General features: G+C 47.0%; 1 protein-coding gene across 1 annotated transcript in view; it reads right to left on the bottom strand.

Annotated features, from left to right (window-relative positions):
• The window catches only part of LOC115088195 (brain and acute leukemia cytoplasmic protein-like), a 91,466-nt gene that overhangs the window by 34,073 nt on the left and 32,578 nt on the right, over window positions 1-24,815 (bottom strand). Inside the window, exon 2 of the mRNA XM_029596220.1 lies at window positions 24,236-24,687. Coding sequence (XP_029452080.1) covers window positions 24,236-24,422 — 187 coding nt within the window. The 5' untranslated portion in view covers window positions 24,423-24,687. The remainder of the gene's footprint in view (window positions 1-24,235; window positions 24,688-24,815) is intronic.

Below are 24,815 nucleotides of genomic sequence, written 5' to 3'. Positions count from 1 at the left end.
TGAGGGGGCAGGGTTGGCAAGGGGGTAGGATAGAGGGCAGGCACCTGCAGCGATTCGTGGCTTGGGCAAAGGAGGAGGGTTTATCCAGGGGGGCGACTGTCAACCAGCTAGCGGGTTTCGCTTTCTTCATGAAGGCACAAGGCTGGGGGGATCCCCTTGACGATTTCATGGTCAAAAAGATGCTGGCGGGATGGGCCAGGACAGTACCATGGGAGGGAGACAGGCGGCGGCCAATAACTCACGAGATATTGGTGCGCCTATGGTACGCAGCCGCGCAGGTATGTTCTGACGGGTTCGAGGTGATATTGTTCAGGGCCGCCTTTTGCATGGCATTCTTCGCGGCCTTAAGGGTTAGCGAATTGGTGGCTGCATCTAAACGAGACACGGGACACGACGGCATATTACTGCACAACGTAGTAGTGGAGGGACAGGCAATCAGGCTGAGGGTACACAAATCAAAAACCGATCAGAGGGCAAAAGGGGCAGAGGTAAGGCTGTCACAGGTGACATCGCAGGTGACATGCCCAGTGAAGAACGTGCTAAATTTTCTGCAGATTAGACCAAAAGGGGGTCTCCATTTATTAATTCACGGGGACGGGGTACCACTCACTAAATTTCAATTTGCGGCAGTGCTGTGTAAGGGATTGGCCTCCATCGGGCTAAACCCGGGCGAGTACGGTACCCACTCGTTCCGAATTGGGGCGGCGACAAGCGCAGCCCAGGCGGGTTTACCTATGGAGGTCATACAAAAAATTGGTAGGTGGCGGTCGGCGGCGGCCAACAGATATGTTAGGCCGGGGGCGGTCCAATCGGGTCACTAATCATACCATTCCTCTTGCCCGCAGGTCGCGGACTACGAAGGAAGATAGTGTGGGTTATGGGACACTCCTTCGTGCACTGGGCGGCCAAGAGGGCCCGGGAGAGAACATATGGAGCGCACCTGGGGATGGCACCAGGGGGAATCCTCCTGACATGGATGGGAATCCGTGGAATGAGATGGGAACAACTGATCCCGGAGGTGCGAAGCAGCCTGCGTACCCGCCAGAAGCCAGACGCCATAGTCATACACCTAGGGGGTAATGACCTGGGGGGGACGACGGCTAAGCAGCTCATAGACAGCATAAAAAGGGATCTGCAGGAAATACAGGAGTTGTCACCGGACACAATCATAATATGGTCTGAAATCTTACCCAGGCTTAAATGGCAGGGTGACAGATTATGGGCCAGAGGGAGGAAGAAGGTGAACCGGCAGATTGAGGTATGGGCTAAAACAATGGCGATAGTTACCATAAGGCACGAGTGGGCCGACGAGCCGTGCCTGGGCCTGTATAGGAAGGACCAGATTCACTTATCGGATGTGGGGTACGATATCTTTAATAACGCAATACAGGAGGCACTGGAGCAGGCGCTCACCAAGTTGGGGCCGCAGTAGGGGTGTTGGGGGGTCCGGGACAAGTGTTCCACTATCCCGGCCTGGTGGCGGGGGTACCCGAGTCAGGGGGGGCCAGGAGGGGCCCGGAGGACACGGTGGACAAACCGGGGTCCGAGAGGAAGGAGAAGTGCGTAGAGTTGGGCGTGGGCTGCCCGGGGTGGCCCCTCGGCTTGGACATGGCGGGGGGCCGAGAAGATTGTGCGGCGGGCTGGCTAAAATGGCGGACGCCGGTACGAAGCCTGGTTTAGATATATTTGATGGACGCACTCATACTCGGGTACCGAAAAGTTTGGTTTATATATTAATTATTAATAAAAGCTGCGGCCTATTTTCACCAATAACAGTATACGTGTGGTTATTTTATGGTTATATATGACAAAGGGAAAAGGGGGGGGACACGGGAGTGCAAGCTGCCAACGTTATGACGACCCGACAAGCGCCTGCGGGGAGGGACCCCTTAACGTGGCGCTTGCCGGCCGGTCCACCCCGCCTCTTCCCTCTCCAGCCCCGGGATCTGCTTACCTTGTGCGATCCCGGGGATCGGCGGCCAGGCGGCGGTGGGGGCTGAGCTCCTCCGGCAGGGCGGGCGCTTCGGGAGGGCTGGGGCGGGCACGGGGCGCGATGACGTCGCCGCGCGGGCCCGCGCTGACGTCATCGCGCCGGCGCACAAACCCCGCGAGACCTCGGGCCTCAAATACAGGGCGAACGCCGGGCCAGGCCTTTTCGACTGGCCGGCGCTCGCGTTGCCCACCCACCCACCCAAAACAGGAGCTCCAATGAGGAAGGGTCTCAAGGCCCGAGAAGGGGAGCAATGGGAACGGTTAGTCAGAAGTTAAGAATAGCTCAGAATTTGACAGTTGGAAGTTGTCGCGGCAGTATTGGTGGCGGGGGTACCCGAGTCAGGGGGGGCCAGGAGGGGCCCGGAGGACACGGTGGACAAACCGGGGTCCGAGAGGAAGGAGAAGTGCGTAGAGTTGGGCGTGGGCTGCCCGGGGTGGCCCCTCGGCTTGGACATGGCGGGGGGCCGAGAAGATTGTGCGGCGGGCTGGCTAAAATGGCGGACGCCGGTACGAAGCCTGGTTTAGATATATTTGATGGACGCACTCATACTCGGGTACCGAAAAGTTTGGTTTATATATTAATTATTAATAAAAGCTGCGGCCTATTTTCACCAATAACAGTATACGTGTGGTTATTTTATGGTTATATATGACAAAGGGAAAAGGGGGGGGGACACGGGAGTGCAAGCTGCCAACGTTATACAGATTCTTATTGATTCAGTCATACAAAATGGAGTTAAGTCTGGTTTTTTGACTTTAAAAGAAGCAGCTTTTTTGAACAAGAAACATCCACGTGTTCCTATATTCTATACATTGCCTAAAATACATAAAAACGTTGATCATCCACCTGGACGACCGATTGTATCCGGTTGTGGCTCTTTATTGGAACCATTATCCCGTTTTGTTGATTACTTTTTAGCTCCGTTTGTCCCTTTGATGCCTTCATACATTAGAGATTCTTCGGATATGATCACTTTTTTGGAACATTTGGACATAGACATGACGAATTTGAAAATGGTCACATTAGATGTGGAAGCGCTTTACACGTCAATCCCCCAGGATGAAGCAATTGAGATTGCAGAATCTTTTTTTGATCAACGTTCTCGTCCTCATCGGATTCCTAGTGAGTTCTTAGTACAGTTATTACAAATAGCCTTGAAGAAGAACTTTTTTGCTTTTAATGAAAAATTTTTTCTGCAGACTTGTGGCACGGCTATGGGGGCAACAATGGCCCCAGACCTGGCCAATCTTTATATGCATCAATTTGAAGAATCGATTTTTAAAGATCATCCGTTTTCACAGGAATTGCTTGTCTGGAAAAGATACATAGACGACGTCTTCATGTTATGGAGGGGAGATGAAGACAGTTTTATATCTTTTTTAACATGGCTGAATTCAAAAAATACGCATTTGAAGTTTACTGCTTCTATTCATTCAACTTCTATTACGTTTTTGGACATTCAAATTACTATTATAGAAAATAAATTTACTACATCTTTGTTCCGTAAGTCGGTTTGTTCAAATACTTACCTACATTTCTCGAGTGCACATCCTCGGAATTTCAAATGTAATCTACCTGTGAGTCAATTTATACGTCTGCGACGTCTGTGTACAACGACAATAGATTTTGAGAAGCAATCTCGACTTTTAATTGATCGTTTCACTGCTAGAGGGTATCCTTACTCTAAAATTCGAAAGGCTTATTTGAGAGCCAAATATTCGAATCGTGATTGGCTCTTTCTCCCGCGATCGATAGAGGATTCTACACGTCACACTTGTATATTACCATACTCTACTGTGGCTCATAAAATTCGCCAATCCATTCTGAGAAATTGGCATGTGCTGCAGAATAATGATGTCTTTACAACTCCTCCTCGTATCACTTTTTCACGCGCCATGAACATAAAAAATTTTCTAGTGAAATCTGACAGTTCTTTGACATCATTAGTTTCTCGGGAGACCATTGGCTCACATTATCCCTGCAATTCCTGCTCTGTATGTCATTCCTCAATGGCTATTCGTGAACAATTGACTGTGTCTTCTGGGTATAAAATCTCTTTACGTTTTGACACTAATTGTGACTCATCTATGGTCATGTACTTAATTGAATGTTCATGTTCTCTACTGTATATTGGAAAAACGAAACGCATCTTGAAAACACGCATGATCGAGCACCGCTCGAATATCAAAAATGCCAGGACAAATGAACCCTTAGTGTCACATTGTTTGGATAAAGGACATACTTTTGAAGATTTACGTTTTTGTGCAATAGATCACGTTCCTTTACACTGGCGGGGTGGCGATCGTGAGCGTATTTTATTACAGTCAGAGCAACGCTGGATCTATCGTCTAAAAACTGTGCACCCGTTGGGATTGAATAATGAACTGGATTTATATGCATTTTTGGGTTAAATTCAAAATTACTAACTATATTTTGTTTGGCAGAGTGATTACTTCAATATTGATGGCTGACGTCATTTCCAAGGGCGTATTTAAAGGGACGCCCAGCCTCGGTTCCGGTTCCTCCGTTTTTCGTCGAAACAGGTTGAGACGTTTGGTCCCGCTGAGGAAGGTAGCCATTGTACATCGAGATAAGTACTATTTTTGCTTTTCTTCCGCATTACTAATGATACTTTTAAATGATTTTCTCTTAGATACTTGGCTCTTACTTTAAGTAACTTTACATGCCCCTGAGGAAGCTCACCCGGCGAAACACCGGCCTGTGTAGGGCTATGTTGTTGAAATGAAAAAAGTTTTCTACAGAGTCATTTTTGTTTATCTGAACGGAGGACATTTTTTAATCTTTTGAAAAGAATAAGTGAAAAAAATTTAAAAAAAATATGTTGAATTAAATAAATGAGGAAGGTGAATGATCGAAAAGACCGGTTAGTGTCTAATTTCAAAGATACATAACGTCAAGGCTTGCTGACACCTTCATAGGCTTTTCTTTGAATAGTAATTTGGTTCCACATTTTTGTATATTAGATTGTATGTTGTGGTTAACCACTGACTCCCTTGTGCGAGTAGGGTAATTGAAGTCTCCCATTATTACTGCACTACCAGTTTGGTTAGCTTCCCTAATTTCTCTTAGCATTTCACTTTCAGTCTCACCATCTTGACCAGGTGGACAGTAGTATACTCCTATCACTATAGTCTTCCCCGACACACAAGGGATTTCTACCCATAAATATTCATCCTACCTGGAGTTTCTGATTGGATGACTAAGTGCTGCTTAGCCCGGCCATTTTAACACTCATGGGGTTCAGTTAGAGGAAGCAGCTGCAGAGACAACATGCATTTTTTCCATACTCTGGTAGGGCTTCCTGGCCTTGCCCAAAGGCGTTTTCTTTTAGGAGAGATACCTCACCGTGCACTCCCTGCCAGAGGGTCCTTCTTATAATTTACAGTGAGATAGACTTTTAAGCCTGATACACCTTTGGGGCAAGGGGCTCTCTTCAGGGGACTAAAGACATGTGAGTCTACCCTATTCACTAGCAGGCTGATACAGTACAAATTGCGGGATAGCAGATGAGCGCCCGCTCTCCCGGCGCGCGCACAGGCCACTCTCCTGTACACGCGATTCAGAAAAAAAAATAATTCAAATGAGGGCCTGCGGTAAAAAGAGGCACTAGGGACACTAGCGCGTCCCTAGCGCCTCTTTTTGGACAGGAGCGGCGGCTGTCAGCGGGTTTGACAGTCGATGCTCAATTTTTCTGGCATCGGTTCTTGAGCCCGCTGACAGCCACGGGTTCAGAAACCGGACACCGGCAAAACTGAGCATCCGGTTTTCAAACTGCGAGCCGCAGGCCGATTTAATTTAATTTTTTTAAATTTTTGATTATTTTTATCTTTTGGGACCTCCGACTTAATATCGCCATGATATTAAGTCGAAGGGTGTACAGAAAAACTGCTTTTCTGTACATTTTCCCGTGCCGAGAGAAATTAACGCCTACCTTTGGGTAGGCGCTAATTTCTGAAAGTAAAATGTGCGGCTTGGCTGCACATTTTACTTACTGAATCGCGTGGGAATAACTAATAGGGCCATTAACATGCATTTGCGTGTTGTGAGCCCTATTAGTTTGGGGGGGGGGGGTTGGACACTAGTTTTTGATGCGCTATTACCCCTTCTGAATAAGGGGTAAAGCTAGCATGTCGAAAACACGCATCCATACGCGGGTTAACAGTGCGCTCCACCGGAGTTTGGGTTGGGAGGAGAACTGGGGGAGGAGATCTTCCTTGGAGACTTGGGGGTGAAGGTCTGATTAGGGTATGGGTAAATGGTGGGAGGTAGGAGGATTGATGATGATTTCTGATGGTGGTTGGGTTAGTAGAGTTGTGTGATACTGGGGTGGGTGTTACGGCCCTGCCTGCGGTGAGCCGCGGGCAGCTCCTCCACCCACCTGTTCTCTTCTATGCGGCAGGATGCCGCCGACTCTGTCCTCCGTGGCCCGGTGGCCACGGCTGTCTCCTGCCCTGCGTGGCAGGGCTGACGCCGTCGGGAGCCTCTCCCCTCCGCGGCTGGGCCGCCGCTGCTGCTCCTACTTCCTCTTCGAGATTGGAGCCATTGCCGTGGTCCTAGATGGCAGGGAAGCCATCCCTGCTACTGCCTGCCTCTTCACTGTCTTCTTGGTGGCAGGAGCGCCACCAGCATGGCCTTCCATGTGGTGGGGATGCCGCCATCAGGTCTCTCCCTCTTCTGCTCTCCAGCTCCTCACCTTAGGTGCGGGCGAGCGCCTCAGCTCAACATTTAAAGGGCCAGTAACAGGAAGTGCGCCTGGCCCCACCGGAATCCAGCTCCACCCAGTTTCCTGCTTCAGCCCTATTTAAGGGCCTCTCTTCAGTCACTCCTGGCCTTCGGACCGGGTTCCACAGTTGTTTGTGTCTTCTCTATGGTCCAGGTCCTCCGTGGTCTTCTCCTGCTTTGACGGCTTTGTCTTCATGTTCCTGATGTCCTTCATCTGTGTCTCCAGATGTCTTCAGGTTCCTGATGTTCTTTGTCCGTGTCTTCAGATGCCTTTTTGTTCCTGATGTCCTTCTCTTATACCTCCTGATGTCCGATGTCCTTCCTGACGCTTTTTCCTTTGCCTCTGCCTCCTTGCTTGGTTCCTTGATGTCCACTTTCCTGGTGTGCCGTTGTCGTGGTCCGTGACCAGTCCCACAGGCAGGCTATGTAGGGCACCTCACGGTGCAAAGGCCATCTTCATCCCCGCACTGCAACCCTCCGGAAGACTTCTGCTTCAGTCCTAAGTTTTTAATCCTTGAGAATTGTGAATCCTGTGCTTGAATCTTGTCCCAGTTTTCGGAGCCTATTGCATTTTACGTCTGTCCATGTCAAGACTCTGTTCGAACCTGCTCTGCACCAGTGTGGTCTGCTTGGTTCAGAGGACCCGAAAAACAATCAGGTTTTTCCTGAAATTTCGGAAAAATCGTTTTTCAGTTTAGTGCGTGCTAACTCCTGTTAGTGCGCGCTAACAGTAAAATGTTAACAGTGCAGGCTAACCCGAAAATCGGGTGTTCTCGAAAAAAAAAAGGTCCGAACCGCGGGAAAACAAAATTTCCCGCGGCAGGTCGAAAACGAAGCACAAAACGAAAATTATACAGATGCACATCACTAGACACTAGTGCTCACAAGTTTCAAACGTGCAAATTCAACCATTTTTTTGTGTAGCCCCTGTCCTGACTTCTATCTGGGCATAGGCCAGATGGTCATGGGCCAGAGATATATCCATACTTTCCAGGTTCTTCTTGCTTGGTGGTGGGGGGAAGAGTCAATTTTTCAAAGCCCATAGGGGTTTATTTCTTTTGGGACTTTTCTGCTTGCCAGTCCAGTCAACATCACAAAAACACCATTCTGTACACCAAAGTTGTTGTCCAAAATAAAAGCCTTTACTGATCACTGATAGCAGGAAAAACAAAATCCATGTTATGACCGTTGGTCGCAGACGGCTGCGACCGCTCCAACTCACATCTTGTACTGTCATGTTCTCCTCTCCTGGTGAACTCGTAGCTGTGGCTAACCACTCCCAACGCATGCCGTCTAGCTCCCGGGATTCCTCATGGCGGCTGGGACGCCGCTGACCTCCATGTCTTCTCCGGGTCTTCCTAGGCACACGTACACGCCACTGAGCCTATTTTTAAGGACACTAAGGCAGGAACCTCAGGGGCATTTCCTATTGATGACTTCACTAAGCCTGGACTCTTAAGCACCACCTGGGCCCTGCATTATCGACTTGGCAATGAATTCCATCACTACTGGTTCCTGCTGCTGTGTCCTCAGGCCTGTGGTTCCCATGTGCTGTGCTACCGGCTTGGACTCTGACTTGGGTACCCGCTCCTGGGGGCCCATTCGTGCTTCCTGGCTAACCCACTCCTCTGGTTCAAGAAGCCCTGTCTGCCGGCTTACCCGCTCCTCGGGGTCGTCCCTGGAACTGCCAGCTACTTGGGAGACTCAGCTTGGCATACCCCACTCCGTGGGCCCGTGCCTTTTCTACACCAGTCTGCAACCTGCACTTCCCGCTCCTCAGGGCTGTGCCTCACTCTACTTCAGTGACTGTGCTCATGCTTCCCCGCTCCTCGGGGCAGCACCTCGTTCCACATTTCTGACTGGGCTGTGCAGTCTCCCCGCTACTTGGGGTAGTGCCAGCAGTCCTAGCCAGAGATTCCATCGTGCACAACCCCGCTCCTCGGGGCAGCCTACGTCACCACCTAAGAGGCTCGACTCGGGCTTTCCCACTCCTCGGGTAAGCCCATGTGATTACATCAGAGCCTCGCCCCTTAGGCCATCTCTCCTGCACACCTTCTGAACTCTGTTCCACACTCCCTGCTTCTCGGGGCTTGCTCTGAGCTTCTGCGTGGAAGCCCCAGCTCTGGCACCTGCACCTACAACCCAGCCTATTGTACTGTGTACTCTGAACTGTGTCCCCTGCTGCAGCTGACCTCGCCTCCTGACAGTGAGGACCTGTGGGGCTCCTCCCCGCAGGCAGTACCAACTCTCACCTCGGGCCAAGGGTCCACTAACCCACGGATCCTAACAGATTGCCAAGTCCATGGATCCAGCAAAGGTCTCAGCTATCCAGGCTACTCCTGGCCTGGCACAAAATATTACTGAACAACAAAAATTCTTGGAATCCTTGGCAGTAGCCATAGACAACCTGAGTACTCATTTAGATGCCGCCTCGATGTCTACCAAACTCAGTCCTTCTACCTCTATGCCGGTCCCTCGGCCTACCGTGCCCTTGCAGTCACCTCCACGTTTTGCAGGGAACCTTCTTATGTGCAGGAGTTTCCTGAATCAGTGTTATATGCACTTCTGCCTGCAACTGGCTTATTTCCCAGATGTGATCACCAAGACGACCTACATCCTTTCCCTTCTGGATGGTAAGGCCTTGGCCTGGGCATCACCCCTCTGAGAGCATGCTGATCTGGTTCTTCAAGACTTGCCCAGCTTCCTTGCCGTGTTTCACTCCGTCTTCGACAACCCAGGCAGAAGAGCCATTTCCAGGTCTTCTCTTCTCCATCTCCAACAAGGCTCTCGGCCTTTGACCGATTATGTCATTGAATTCAGGATCCTTTTGTCTGAAATTCACTGGAACACTGACTGCTTATGAGCCATCTTTCTTGAAGGCTTGATTCCCCAGTTCAAAGATGAGCTGGCAGCTTGGGACTTGCCTGAATCCATGTATTCCTTGATAGACCTTGCTGGTCGCATCAACCGCACCTGCAAGAGCGCTCACGGGAGGTTAGAGCATCCAGGAAGTCTACACCCAGTTCGCCCCAAACTTAATGTATGTCCTCACCTAGATCCATCACTGCTCAGAGCAAAGTCAACGATGAGCCTATGCAGATGGGTCGAAGCAGAATTTCTCCCAAGGAACGACCCCATTGACAGCAATCAGGCCTCTGCCGGTATTGCGGCAAATCTGGACATACCATAGCTTCATGCCTCGTCTGTCTGGGAAACTCCCAGGCCTAGGTTCTGCCAGAGGACTGCTCCTAGGCCTGACTTCGCCCTCTCCTCCATTAATAGTACTCGCCTCCATTAAGCTGGACAATCAGGAGTTCCTTACTCTGGCATTGGTAGACTTTGGGGCTAGCAGGAATTTTATTTTACAACAGCTCACTGAACACCTCCAGATTCCCACCATCTGCTCCGCAGTGCCCTCACTTCTTTCATCTATCCACGGAGAACCTCTACCAGGTGAGGTTACTCACACCACGGCCCCCTTCCAGCTCTGCATGGTGTCCCTACACGTGAAGATCATTTCTTTCTACATCTTGGACAAAGCTATACATCCCGTGGTCCTGGGACTGCCGTGACTATAGCAACACACCCCACAGTTTGACTGGGCCACCTTGCAATTCTCTCATTGGGGTTCTTATTGTCACGACAACTGCCTGGAGTCTGTAGCACCCTTGCCCTGCCTGAATACTTCTCTCTCTCTCTTCCCGGCCTTCTTCCGCAGTACTTCTCATTTGCGGATGTGTTTTCCATAAAGGCCACGGACACCTTACCCCCACATCATTCCTACGATTGTGCAATCAACTTGTTACCCAATACAGAACCTCCTCAGGGTAGGATCAACCCATTATCCCTGACGGCGATGCAGGCCATGTCAGAGTATATCCGTGAGAACCTGGCTAAAGGCTTCATCCAGCCCTCCAAGTCTCCTGATGGAGCAGCCTTTTTCTTTGTGGGGAAAAAGGACGGGTCACTCCATCCTTGCATCGACTACCGTGGCCTAAATGAAATCACCCTAAACGATCGCTATCCTTTGCCCTTGATTTCAGAGCTTTTCAACAGGCTTCAGGGAGCTAAATTTTTCTACAAATTGGACCTCAGAGGAGCTTACAATTTGGTCTGGATCCGCTAGGGTGACAAATGGAAGACCACGTTTAACATGCATGACGGCCACTTTGAATACCTTGTAATGCCATTTGGCCTTTGTAATGATCTCGCAGTTTTTCAGAATCTGATGAATGAGGTCTTCTGAGATATGCTCTACCAATGTGTTGTGGTGTACCTTGACAACATCTTAATTTTCTCCCAAGACCTACAAAGCCACAGCCAAGATATCTCCCGAGTTCTCCAGCATCTACAGGACAATCAATTTTATGCTAAACTCGAGAAGTGTTCATTTGAGCAAGAGACCGTTCCTTTCCTTGGCTATGTGGTTTCGAGCCAAGGGTTCTGAATGGATCCCCAGAAATTAAAAAGTATTTGAGATTGGCCTCAACCTACAGGCCTCAAGGCCCTGCAGAGATTCCTTGGCTTTGCCAATTACTACCAGTCTTTTATTCACCATTATACTACTCTAACCGCACAACTCATGGCCATGACTCGAAAAGGGGTCAATCCTTCTCATTGGTCGCTCGAAGCCATGACCACCTTCCAGGACCTCAAGACCGCCTTCCTCCAAGAGCCGTGTCTCCGCCACCCAGACCCTTGACATCCCTTCATCGTTGAAGTCGACGCCTCCGACGTAGGCATAGGGGCGGTGTTAAGCCAGTACTCAACTACCCATACCTTACACCCATGCTCTTTCTTCTCCAAACACTTCTCTCCAGTGGAACGTAATTACGCAATCGGGGATAAAGAGTTGTTGGCGATTAAACTGGCATTCGAGGAATGGCATCCCTGGCTCGAGGGGGCACAACATCAGATCACAGTATATACTGATCACAAAAACCTCGAGTATTTACACCATGCTCAATGCCTGAACCACCGTTAGGCCCGTTGGTCCCTCTTTTTTACCCGATTCAATTTCCTGCTGCGCTACCGAACAGCTAACAAAAATTGCCATGCCGATGCCCTCTCCAGATCCTTCGTCACAGAGGATGTCACTGACACTCCACAGCATATTATTGACCCTGCTAAGGTCATTCTATCCGCCACATTTCCGGTACCACTTGGGAAGACGGTGGTCCCCCGCCAACTATGACAGAAGATCTTTCAGTGGGCTCACGATTCCTTGACAGCTGGCCACCCGGATCAATCAAGGACTCTCTCCACACTCCACCGCTTTTACTGGTGGCCTACCATGAAAAAAGACACACAGGCATATTTTATTTATTATTTATTTTTAACTTTTATATACCGACATTCCTGTATAAAATACAAATCACACCGGTTTACAATAAAAACATAACTTCGCCTGTGAGCATTACATAGAACAATCAACAAATTATATTAAAAGCATACATTACCTTTGTCAGAAATGTAAAACAATTATAAAGTAGAAATTGTTAACAAGGGAATAAAGATAACAAGGGGAATATGAAAACTAGGGGATGCTCCAAGGGGTGCACAAACGCCTGCTGGCTTGGCGCTTTTAACGGATCAGTTCCGTGAGCGATGATGTCGGGGGAGGGGCGGGTCCCTCAGACCTTTTATTCTTTTCAAATTCATCATCTCTTCCCAGTTTCAGCGTTGTTCTTTTCTTGAGTCATAAGCCCCCTGTGGGCTGTCTGTGGGGACTCCCCGTCTCTTGTGAGCCATGGACCCATATCGCCACAGATTTCATCGTGGATTTTCCTTCCTCAGGGGGAAACAATACCACTTGAGTCACCGTTGACCGATTTTCAAAAATGGCCCACTTCATGGCACTGCCTGGACTCCCTTCGGCTCCTCAGCTAGCTAATTTATTCTTCCGTCATGTGTTCCAGCTCCGCGGTCTTCCCAAACATATCCTCTCAGACTGAGGAGTCCAATTCACTGCCCACTTTTGCAGATCTCTCTGCAAGAAATTCAACATTTCGTTGGACCTCACTTCGGCTTACCATCCCCAAGCCAATGGTCAAACGGAGAGAACAAATAGGACTTTGAAACAGTTTCTCCGTGCCTACGTGAATTCACGGCAGAATGATTGGGCCGACCTCCTCCCTTGGGCAGAGTTTGCTCTGAATTCCCATCAGTCCATATCCATCAGTTCGTCGCCCTTCCAAGTGGTTTATGGATGTCAGCTGTTGCTACCTCTCCCGCTGCCTCTGTCGGTGCCTTCACCAGTGGCACAGGTCACCACCCAGGAGTTGCATCGACTCTGGTGAGTGATGGTCTTCCGAATCCCCCAGTGGGGGATCTTTTACACATAGGGGAGTTATTTGAGCCAGTATGGCCCTTTTAGAAGATGATATTTGGGCTGGCATGGCCCTTTTAGAAGATGGTGGTCCCAGGTAAAGGAGGCTGCCATTGTGAGTTTTTCCCCTTTCCCCATATTTGTTCTCGCAGAATTTTTTCACGAGATAAAATATTGCAAAGAACCTTCCATGGTAGTTTACTGCAGAAGGGAAAAATACATGGGAACTCTCCACAATGGCCCCTGGTATTCGTCTCCTCCCACTGTAAAATTCCACAGTAAAGTAAATGACCCCCTTTATTTGCTGTACATCACTTTGAATTTTTATACTAGAGAAAACAGATAAACTAAACTAATCACTGATATACAAAAATCTCAGCTTTTCTGCTTGATTGCTCTACTGACATCTAAAACCTTCATTTGAAAGTGATGGATTGCTAGCTATCGGCTGCATCAGGGATAAGTGCAATCATGCAATGCATTAAAGTATCGTATACTCTGAGATCAGTGTGATATCCCTATAGTTTCTGAAAGAAACTCCTTAGTTTTTCAGATCACATCATCTATGCTAATTTATTGCCATGGTTGATAAAGCTCATCTTTACTGTACTGCCAACTCCCCTTATAAAAAAAAACAATACAGTATATACACAGCATTCAAAGTATAGACACAGCACTACTTAATGGGATATAGTATATTAAAAGTATACTTAATCCTATATTATATTGATAAAAGCTATACTTAGAAGTGAATTTTCAAAGGGAGTCCACATGTAAAAATAAAATACATGTATGAAAATATTATGTATGAGTGTGTACATGCTATTTTATAAATGTCAAGAGTATGCATGCATGTTCAGTTTTTGGATGGGAGGTCTGGGAGAGCTGGTAGGGATTTAGAGCGACATGCTAGAGGGTATTGGAGAAAAACTGGGTGAACTGGTGGAGGTATCAGCAAACTGGCGACTCCAAGTACTTGTGCATACTATTTAAAATATCTGCCTCCATGTTTCAAATATGGGTGTTTATTTGGACAGTGTCACAATTATTTTACATGTAAAATATATTTGTGTAAAGTTTATTAAATGGGAAGAGAAAGTCTATGTTTTCTTGAATTGCATATATTTATTTATTTACTTATAGACATTTGATATTCTGCCTTTTTTCATGAGTGGTGCAAGGCAGATTACAAAAAAAGTTTTAACTAGCAATTACAGTACATTGATAGTAGGTCATTTATAATCAGAGCAAAATCATATTTGAAATAGGTAGCATTAAGAGGCCAGACTGTAAATTATAATTCTTACTTGATGGTTCAGATAGCTCAGAAAGAGTGAGCGTCTCTGCCTAGGGGATTCTAAGAGGGGTAGCGGTACCTTGTTCCAGATTTTTGCAGCGTAACAGCTGAAGGCATGAAATCTCATACATGATAGTCTAGCTGAAGTTAAAGGAGGGGAGAAGAGCCATTTGGAAGGATCAGATTTCTGTAGTAGGAGTGCAGGGGACAAGAAGTTGAGAGAGAAACTCAGGGGGCTTATTTAGTCATGCATATGCAGATGAAGCAGTAAGTACTGAAACATATGGGCCGGATTTTCAAATTCCAATGCATGCCAGACCTATTTTATAAAGGCCCGGTGGCGAGCGTAAAGCCCTGGGACGTATCTAAGACCCAGGGCTTCGAAAAAGGGGCGGGGCGGGGCCAGAGGCCTCTGGCACAGCGTCCATTTGCTGCTGTGTTGGAGGATCGCGCGCCGGCAGCCTGCCGGCACGCACAAAAGGTACGATAGAGGTCGGGGGGTTAGGATAGGGCTAGAGGGTGGGAAGGTTAGGGGAATGGGTGGGAAAGCTAGAGTAGGGGCAAGGGAAGTTCCCTGGGAGGGAACGGGTGAAGGCCGCGGGCGCATGTTATAAAATTGGGTGACCATGTGTGCGCGCCGAGTAGCGCGTGCACATGTACGCCCACTCGCTTCTTTTATCTCTGCACATCCACTAATGCAGCAAATGCTGTACTGCGGATAAGTTTGAAAGTTGGGCTTTAGGAAAGTAATTTCAAAAAGTTACACAGGGGTCGGGCATGTAAAATTTGCATCTTCACACATATATACTATTTTATGAATCTTGAGAGTATGCACGTTCTTGCAGCGTGGCATATAAATGTGAACGGGGGAAAAAGGATTGGTTTAGAGCAGTGGTTCCCAACCCTGTCCTGGGTACCCCCCCAGCCAGTCGGGTTTTCAGGATATCCACAAAGAATATGCTGTTAGGAACGCGGAGGTGCAGTCCTATCTTAAGGGGAGTTGTGAGCCCTTGGATTAGGGTGCGGCTCAGGGAGGAGCCCCAAGACACACCACAAGAGGTGAGCAGGTACGAGCATGGGCAGAGTAGGAGCAAGGCTGGACTAAAGACAAGGCAAGGAACGTCTGGAACAGGAACAAGACAGGCTCAGCCCTCCACTGGACCTACACGCACCAATGAGACCCAGAAACACAATGCTGGTCTCGAGAATAGCCCTCCGGCCACTCGATAGCCCTTCCGGACCCGCTGCTTGGGAATGACGAGTGCCTGAGGCCAGATGGAGGCTGAGGGCAGGAGCAAGAAGACTCAGACAAAGGCTCAGGATATTCAGAAGGCTCAGACGTAGACTAGGATACTCGGAGGACTCAGACAAGGATTCAGGTTGCTCAGAAGACTCAGACAAGGATTCAGGTTGCTTGGAGGTTTCAAGCAAGGGTTCAGGACTCAGGAGAAAATACTGGGTGAGTGTGGCATCACGACGTGCCCTACACAGCCACCCATGTCTGCTCGCGGATCATGCCAAAGGCGAAGCAGATTCCAGACGAAGCAGTGGAACTTTGAAGCCAGGACATGACGAAGATTCAGGAGAGGCCTGCACTGGGGCACGCCCTACACAGCCACCTGAAGCGGAGCAGGTTCTGGCAGAGTCTTGGACATGGAAGGAAGCAGGCACAAGGGACTCCGAAGACCAGGACAGGATTCAAGACTCAGGATTCAGAAGCTAGATATTAAAAACAGGTGTCTTCCGGAGGCTTGCACTGCTGACGAGAAGAAGGCCTTATACCACGCGGCACCCTACACAGCCCCCTATGGGCTGGTCATGGACCACAACGGTGGCACGTCAAGAAGGGTGGACAGACAAGGAACCTGGGAACTAGACAAAGAGCTGAAGATGAGATGGATGTTGCCATTTCAAACAATATATGTACAGGTCTACACAGAATGTGCTGTTCATGTAATGTACAATGTTTTGTGCTATTTGCTGTCTTGTCCTTGCAGAATGTGATTCCCTAAGACTTTGACTTTATTTCAAACAGTAGACTACATGTCTTTGCTAATAACGTGGTCACTGGTTTGAAAAATATACTTCCTGGTTGGCTCCTTACATTGTGGTTTTTTGTGTTAACAGTTCACTAGGTTGGCCTTCCACATGACCTTGCATACTAGAATGTCCTTGCACATTCCAACTAGCCACTTATCTAGCAAGCAAGACCATATGAGTTAGGCCATACAACTGAACGCTCAGTGTATGCTGCTAAGGAAGACAGCAAGAGCTAAAGAAGAAGTGTATTACTGGGGACCTTCAGTATTGCCTTTTGTTGCCTTCTTCACACTGCATACTCTTAGCTAACTCCTGCTTACAAGGGCCTGTATGTGAGATGGACAGTAGCTAGCTGCCCAACACAATATATTGTGTATATGTAGAGTTTGTGTGGTATTAAGGGGAAGTTAGAGCCATCATCACACAAAACTTGATCTTTGGCCCCCTCACTTGCATCATGACTCAAAGGCTATCTGTACCCAACTATTTGTTCCTTTCACCCTAAACCAAATATGACATCTACTTGCTGATAGTTAGAACTGATTGTCAGCTGCTGTGTGACAACTAGGGAGGAGGAGTGAGGGAGTATTGTAGTATTGAGAATGTCCACAAGCCAACAGCAGAGGCCTAGAGGGCTGCTACTGCTTGTGACCAGGAAGACTTCCACAGACTGGCTGGCACCCCTGTACTGGCATGGCTTGGGAATCTGTATAATATATGTAAGGTAAGGACGACCTTACAGGTAGCATCCAGATCCTGAAGGCAGCACACTTGTAAGACTGTATATTTGATGTGTCACATTGTCAAGTTTCACACCTCTGCCCCTCTCTCAATGCTAGGTATAAACAGTGAGCGAACTAGGGGAAATTTTAGAGTACAAGGCCTGAGGCCATGCATACTGCAGCCCATATGGTCAACTCTCAGATGCGCCTCTTATCAAAAGTGGAAGCACTTGATCACTACTGTCCAAAAGCAGTGTGTGCAAAATGAATGCACACACACTGCTCTGGTGTATGGATTGCTATGTAAGGGAGGGACCTCCGAGTGCAACAGCACTCCCAGAGACAGAGATTGACAGAGGGTAATACAGCACGTCCCTCAACGAGTCACATTCTGACGCACTTATCTTTTGAGTATGGACAACCTGCAGCACTTCATGCACCTACACATGGGCAATGCGTATGCATATTTTCAGGAAACATACATACATACATACAGCTGTGCCACATGACTGTCAGTGAGCCGGAATGACCAAGGGCCTTGCAGCACCCTGACATCTCAATATCTCTGTAAGGCTAGCTGTGATGGCTGATTTGAAGGCAGGAGGTTCAAACACACCTAACCATTGTTTCCATGGCATCAACCTTTGCTCAGGAGAGATGTGTGTGCTCTTAGAGTCATTAGAAACTATACGGTGATGGTGACATCTCCGAGCTCATAGGAAAATACAATTGAAGGCAGGAACACTATCTGATTCTCAGTCCTGCCTTCACAGAGCTGGACGTGCATCCTGGTGTAGGCTCACCAAGAAACCAACCATACCTAAATGACATCACAACGGCCAAGGCCCTCACCTTCTGCATTTACAAATTGCATGGTTGGTGTAGTACGGTGCATGTGTGTTGGGGTGCATGCAACCATCCAGAGGTAGGCTACCTTGGAAGGACACATTGTGGGAATGGCACCAGGTAGGCTGTAAGGGAAGGCATGCTACTAGAGCACTCTGATGCCAACAATAAGGTTGCCAACTGCCTCCAATTTTCAGGACAGGAAAATCCTGTCCTGGTTTGGAACACATTACAAGTAGGGATTTCTAGGGATGTGCACATTTTTTGGTTTGTTTTCGTTTTCAGGTTCGGGGTGGACCGTTATGGGCTACTCCCCTAACCCGAAAACTTTTTTCGTTTCATTTTTGGAAACGACCAGAACCCCCCCCCCCACCCCAACCCTTCAAATGTACTTAATTACAACCCCCCCACACACCATCCCGATCCCCCCCAAGACTTACTAAAAGCCCTGGTGGTCCAGCGGGGTCTCGGGAGCGATCTCTCCCTCTCGGGCCGTCGGCTGCTACTAATCAAAATGGCATCGCTGGCGCTTTGCCCTCACCATGTGACAGGAGCTACCAGTGTCATTAGTCGGCTGCTGTCATATGGAAGGAGCATTGGAAGGCCCGTGCCATTTTCTATGTTAGCTGAAAAAATGGTAACTCATGGTGTGATTGTGAATGTCCCTGCCTGCTCTGCAATATGTCCTCCATAGAAACCAATTTCTGAGCCCCAACAGGGAATATGCCAGGCCACCAACATGCACAGGACACTGTTTCTGGTTCAGTCATGTGAGGGTCAAGACAAACTGTGGCAGACAATCTGGATGACGCATCACTAACTGGTCACACGTGATTGTGCAGTACCAGCAGCATGGACACTTCAAGCTTATTATTAACCAGTAAATTTAAATAGTTCCCAATAGGAGGACAGGAACAGGGCCATTTTGAAAATGAACATGTTGAAAGTGTATTGTGCCAGCTCACGCACCAAGCTTTAGGGCCGGTGCATTGTTTGCCCTCACAGGATTAGCAGGCCGCTGCAGCATAGGGAGAAAAATTTAGGCCCTGGGGCAATGGCCTGCAGTCGTAACTGTTCAAGCCACTTGTCATGTCAGTGACATGGTCACTTCCCATGTCCGTGCCATTTGCCACAAACACATAGCCAGAGATGGAATATAGAAAGAAACATTTCTCTTACATTTGAGCTAACCATCACCGTATAGGCTGTCCTCACATTTTTCACACAGGCTCGACTGCTAAGTATAAAAGAATCATGCGTAGCTCCCGGGTACCTGGCCACCACATCGAGGATGCGCATTCGTGTGTCACAGGCCACTTGCATGTTGATGAAGTGGAAGAGCTTTCTTTTGTGGTATATCTCCTCCTTGTCACAGGGTGGAATGATGGCCACCTGAGTGCAACTGATAGCTCCCAGAAGATTGGGAAAATTGTGAAGGCATAAAAGCCTCTCTTCAAGTCCATCAAGTCCTGCCTGTCCCGAGGAAATGCTATGTAGCGATTAATGCGGTCAGAGACTGCTGTGATGACCTGATCCAGACAGCGGGAAAAATCATTTGGGACATTCCCCCCATGACCCCAACTGTCATTTGGAAGGAGCAGGTTTCCATGAAATACAGGGTGACCAACGGTTTGGTGAGGCCAGACACAGCGAGGGACCTTTCAATGACCGGATCCCAATCCCCTCAGATTTCTTCATATAATTCCAGGATAGCCTGAGAGCTCAGGCGATACCTGCAAACCACATAGTCCTCTGGCATGCCCAGCAAGGAAAGATGCATTCCCTGTATCTCCTCTGCCGTGGTTGCCTGCATGCCAGGCGCTGCCCTAGGCCCTGACCCTGAGGGGCCTGTGGCTCTGCCTGTGGCTTGGAACTGCCCTTGCCAGTTCTTGAGGTTGTTGTTCCACTTGTTGTCTGTGGCGAGCCTCCTGAAGCAATTAAACTTCCCTAACAATTAAACTTCCCTAGCAGTTAAACTTCCCTACCTCCCTAACAACTAAACTTGCCACAAACATTATGGCTTAAGGGAGCTAGATCAGGTAAGAACAGGTGTTTTTATTGGGGCAGGAAGGCCTGGTAGGTGTGTCCGTTATAATTCCTCCTTTTATCACGCACAATAATTGCTGCAATAATACCCGCGATATTGGCCGCAAGAGCGCGATAAATATTTTTTTTCACCATACCACAAACAAAAAAAGCTGTAGTTATTTCTGGTGTTAAATCCCACAATAGTGTGCGTTACTCTATTGCACTCCGTGCTAACAGACCCTCATTTCCATTTACCCTGCCCAAACTCCTCCCACTCGAATAATCAATTTTTATTTTGCATATGCATTTTGCATTGCATTATTTATCGTGTGCGTTACGGCATTATCGCACACAATAGGGTCCTAACACGAAATGATAAATGACCCAGTTAGGTAGGCTCTTATAATGTTACCTCCTTAATGCACATTGGGGACAATATTCAGTAGGAAGTTTAGTAGACAAATTATTCGGCTACAAGCGGGATATACTTACTTAAAGTTATCCGACTAAGCACAGCTGGAAAATTTTAAAAATAACCAGATATTCTTTTTAAATATTTCCGGTTATGTATAAAGGTATTCGGCTATGGTTAGCCGTATAACTTGGACTTAACCGGATTTATTCAAAAAAGAATATATTCGATTAAGTTACTTTGCATTTAAAAAAAAAAAAAATTAGCGGACTGTCCCCTGCCTCCCTCCCACCCAAATTGCCAAGGTCCTATGGAGCCGAACTAGCCACCCCTCGAAAACGGCGCATTCAATCTTAAAAATAAATATTTGTGGCCAGGAGTCGTCCCCCCCACCCCCGCGCCTACTTCCCCGTAAACAAAAATAAATCAATCCGGCAGCCTCCAGAGTCTCCCCCTAACCCTTTCCCTTCTCCTCACCCCGTACCTTTTGTTCACGTTTCTCAGCAGGATCGCAGCAGCCTGCTACTGTGATCTGGGAGCTTTGCTTCTGGGGGCGCTTCTGCCATTGCTAGGCTACTAAGACGCTTCTAGCAGGCTTAAAGTTATGCAGCTAACTTAGCCGGATAACGGGACCCCTCCCTAGAATGCTCTTAAAACGCCCTTTCATATCAGGCTAAATTAGAGCCGGATAAGAACATATCCTGCTATAGTTTAGCTGAATAAGAGGTTTAATATATATCGTTTAAGCCATTTAGAGGGATAGAGCCACTGTGTCTTATGTTTTTACCTTCATATAATATATTGGGATGGTAGCCTGCAAAAATGTTGTTTCGTTTTCAGTCCAGGGGTGGATCATTTCGAGTCTATCCTCGGATTTTTATTGTTTTTGTTTCCTGGTTTTGTTTAAAAAAACAGACAAACTCCCAGAACCCACTCTAGCCTTTCCCATATTTTTACAATATTGAGCTCTTCCACTAGTGAACCCCCCGCCCCCCCCCGGACTAACCAGCCCCTCCTGGTGGTCTAGTGGAGGGGCTGGGAGCGACCTTCTGCTCCCAGGCCGGTGTTTGCCATTAGTGTTAGTCAAAATGGTACCGGCTGCCCTTTGCCCCTACCATGTGACAGGGGCTACCGGGGGAGGGGGGCTCCGCTGGTGAGGGGACTCAATATTGTAAAAAATGGGAAGAGTTGGGGTAGGTTCTGGGTTTTTTTTTTAAATTGGCTTTTTTTTGGCTCTGCACCAAAACCCCCCCAAAAAAACAATAGGAAAAACAACACAAAATTCATGTTTTTTTCCCATCTTTTTTTTAAATTCCCAAAATGCAATGAAATAGGAAATATAGTTGTTATTTCCTATTTTGTTGCAAATGAATGCCCATCCCTAATAATAAACACCTTATTGCAGTGTTTCCCAACACTTTCCTGAAGGCACCCCTAACCCGCAGGTTTTCAGGCTATCCATAATGAAATAGATTTGCACACACTGGACACCTAGAGGTCCATATTCAAAAGCTACCCGGCTATATTCAGCCCTTATCCAGCTAATTTCTAGCTGGGTAGCTAGTTTGCCGGATAAGAAGGGGGCGTTCCATGAGTGGGAAAAAGGCATTCCAGAGAGAAGCGGTGTTAACCGCTTAACTTATGTGGCTAACTCTGGTTGGGCTATAGGGCTGTCCTAAAGTTAGCTGGTTAGACATAGCCGGCTAACTTTAAGATAGCTGGGTATATTCAGCGGCACAACCATACTGCCGAGTATACCCAGCTAGTTAGCTGGGTATACTCGGCAGTATATTTAACTGGCTAGCTAGCCAGTATATTTAACTGGCTAGCTAGCCGAGCCACAGAGCAGCTGAAAATGGACCCCCTAGCGTATGCAAATTTATCTCATGCATAGTCATTGTAGCAATTCTGAAAATCCAACTAGATAAATGTGCCTCCAGAGGGGGGTGGGAAACACTGCTTTACTGAATAATACAGTCAAGACAAGGCAGTGAATTTGCTAACAGCAGAAGTCAATGAGTTATTAACTCCTTGGCAACACTTTGCAGATACTTCTATGAAAGTTAAATTATATACAGTACAAGCCCTGCTCCCTAATCCATCCCCTCCCTTCCTGTCATTTCTCCCCACTGAAAGTGCTGCCTGCTCCAGATACTTGTTAACAGAGCATTCCAGATGGGAAAGTGTCAGGTAATGGAGCTTTTACTTTATATAACTGAACTTTCATAGAAACATCTGCAAGATATTGCCAATGAGTTAATAACTCAATGACTTCTGGCTTCTTCTGCTGCCCACTCCAGCCTTGGCCCTTCCCCTCCTTCCCTGCACACAGCTGCCTGAGAAGGGAGGGGATGTGGGGGGAAGCAGGACAGGACTCTTAGAAATCTGGCATATTTTATACATCGGTACCTTCTATTTCCCATGGTTGCCAGATAACAGGAAGAGTTTCAAGTTTTCTGTTTGAAAATGACAGCATTTTCTCATTGAATAACTAGTACTGTGTTATGTTAGTCTGAGCAATTCCTCAGTAATTAATTAGTTAACATTGATTATTGAAATTGGTCCATTATAACCAAATGCTACATTCTGTCTGAAAATCTATGGTGGCCAATTTCGTATCAAAAACAAACAGGGATTAACAATTATATGAGCTGATAAACTTTTGTCCGGTATTGCTTATCCTGGGAAATGTCCATTCAAAGGTACAAACTCATTGGATAGCCAAATATCGCTTTGCTCTATATAAAAGGTAAACACATTTTTTTTTATTTTTATCTATTATACAGTTAAAAACTTATTTCTTTAAACACCTACTGTGAAAAATGTTTTTGGAGTAGAAATCTTTATATGGTAGTCCTCTTGATGGAGTCTAACAAAATACGGCAGTTTGTATTGAAACTTGAATTGCACTTATCTTGATTTCTTGTGCACAGATCTTCCATCTGACGTAGTTGTCAAAATTAGAAAGCACCAACTTGCCCTACACTGGCCGTGTTTTGATGCCTTGCATCTGCGTCAGGGGCTGGTGGACTACATAAAATAATAGAGCAGTCATAGAAAATCCCAGGAACAGTTAATCAGCTCTATTATTTTATGTAGGTATTTAAAGAAATACGTTTTTACCTGTTATATATAGAGCAAAGCGGTATTTGGCTATCCAAAGAGTTTGTACCTTTGAATGGTCATTTCCCAGGATAAGCAATACCGGACATAAGTTTATCAGCTCATATAATTGTTTATCCCTGTTTGTTTTTTGATACTTCTGTTCGGGAGGGATTTTCACCTGAGGCTTTTTTGTCTGTTTGGCAATTTTATAACAAGTCAATTTTATAGGTAAAGTTCTGCTTTACCTGCAGATAGCCTTTTAAAATTGCCCTCATAATCTGAAAAAAAAAAAAAAAAAAAAGGTTTGCAACTGCAGAGGATAGTATGCCCGGGTGCTCTTGCAGTGCACACAGCTGCATTAGTGTCTGGCTCTTAGTGAATGGGTCCATCTTACTTAGGTGATCTGATTGTCTGACTGCCTCTTAGTACTTTACAATATAATGGTGATGTGTTTGTTTCAAATGAATGCTTTTCAAACTAGCCACTGTTACAAAAGTTCACTGTTAGCCTAAAGGGTGTGGAAGATGGAGTACAGAGGGGAAGGCTGGAAGAAAAACAAGAAAGTACCTTCCAGGTAATCTGCATGGAGCGGCAATTGCTACCATAAGAAACTTTCTGGGCAGATTGGACGGACCATTTGGTCTTTTTCTGCTGTCATTGCTATATGTTATATTTAAGAGTGCTACATGTAGATGTGAGGCTGCCTACTGTATGTTCTTACCTGCATTCAGGGTGCTTTTCTCAGTGTTGAAGGCAGACTCAGGGGAATTCTCAGAAGGAATGTGCTGGATGGAGGAGAGAGGAATATCAGTGTCGGTACTCGTCAGCCAGGTGGACTCTGTTTCCTTGGTCCAGCTCTCCAGATACCTTGGCTCAAGAGCGTCTGTCCTGCTGCCTCCACAGCCCATTGTGTCTTTGTTTAGCAGAAATAGATAGAGCTATACCGCTAAATATTCAAAATCCTCTGTGATGAAGCTTTTTTCTCATCTCTTCTCTTTGTGTAATTGCTAGTGAAGTATATTAACCTTTCACTCTTCCTCTCAGATGTTCAGAGGTTTGGAATTGGAAACTCTGCTTCTCTATGATGGAGAGTGGAATATTTCGTTCTTCATGAGTTCATTCTTTACAAAATAGATGGAGTGTCCATTGAAGGGTATGTCACTGGAATACAAACTAAGAGAAATACATTTGTAATTATTCCTTTCTTTGTTAAAATGGGTAATTCTTTGCTTTTTTCCTACTTTTTTTCCCTTGCTTATTTCACTACCCTTCCCCTTCTAGACTTCTTTTCTTCCTTCCCT

The sequence above is a fragment of the Rhinatrema bivittatum genome, chromosome 3, assembly GCF_901001135.1.
Source record: "Rhinatrema bivittatum chromosome 3, aRhiBiv1.1, whole genome shotgun sequence".
Taxonomy (NCBI): Eukaryota; Metazoa; Chordata; class Amphibia; order Gymnophiona; family Rhinatrematidae; genus Rhinatrema; species Rhinatrema bivittatum.
Note: the sequence above shows the minus strand (reverse complement) of the source record. Positions and strands in the feature narration are given on the sequence as shown.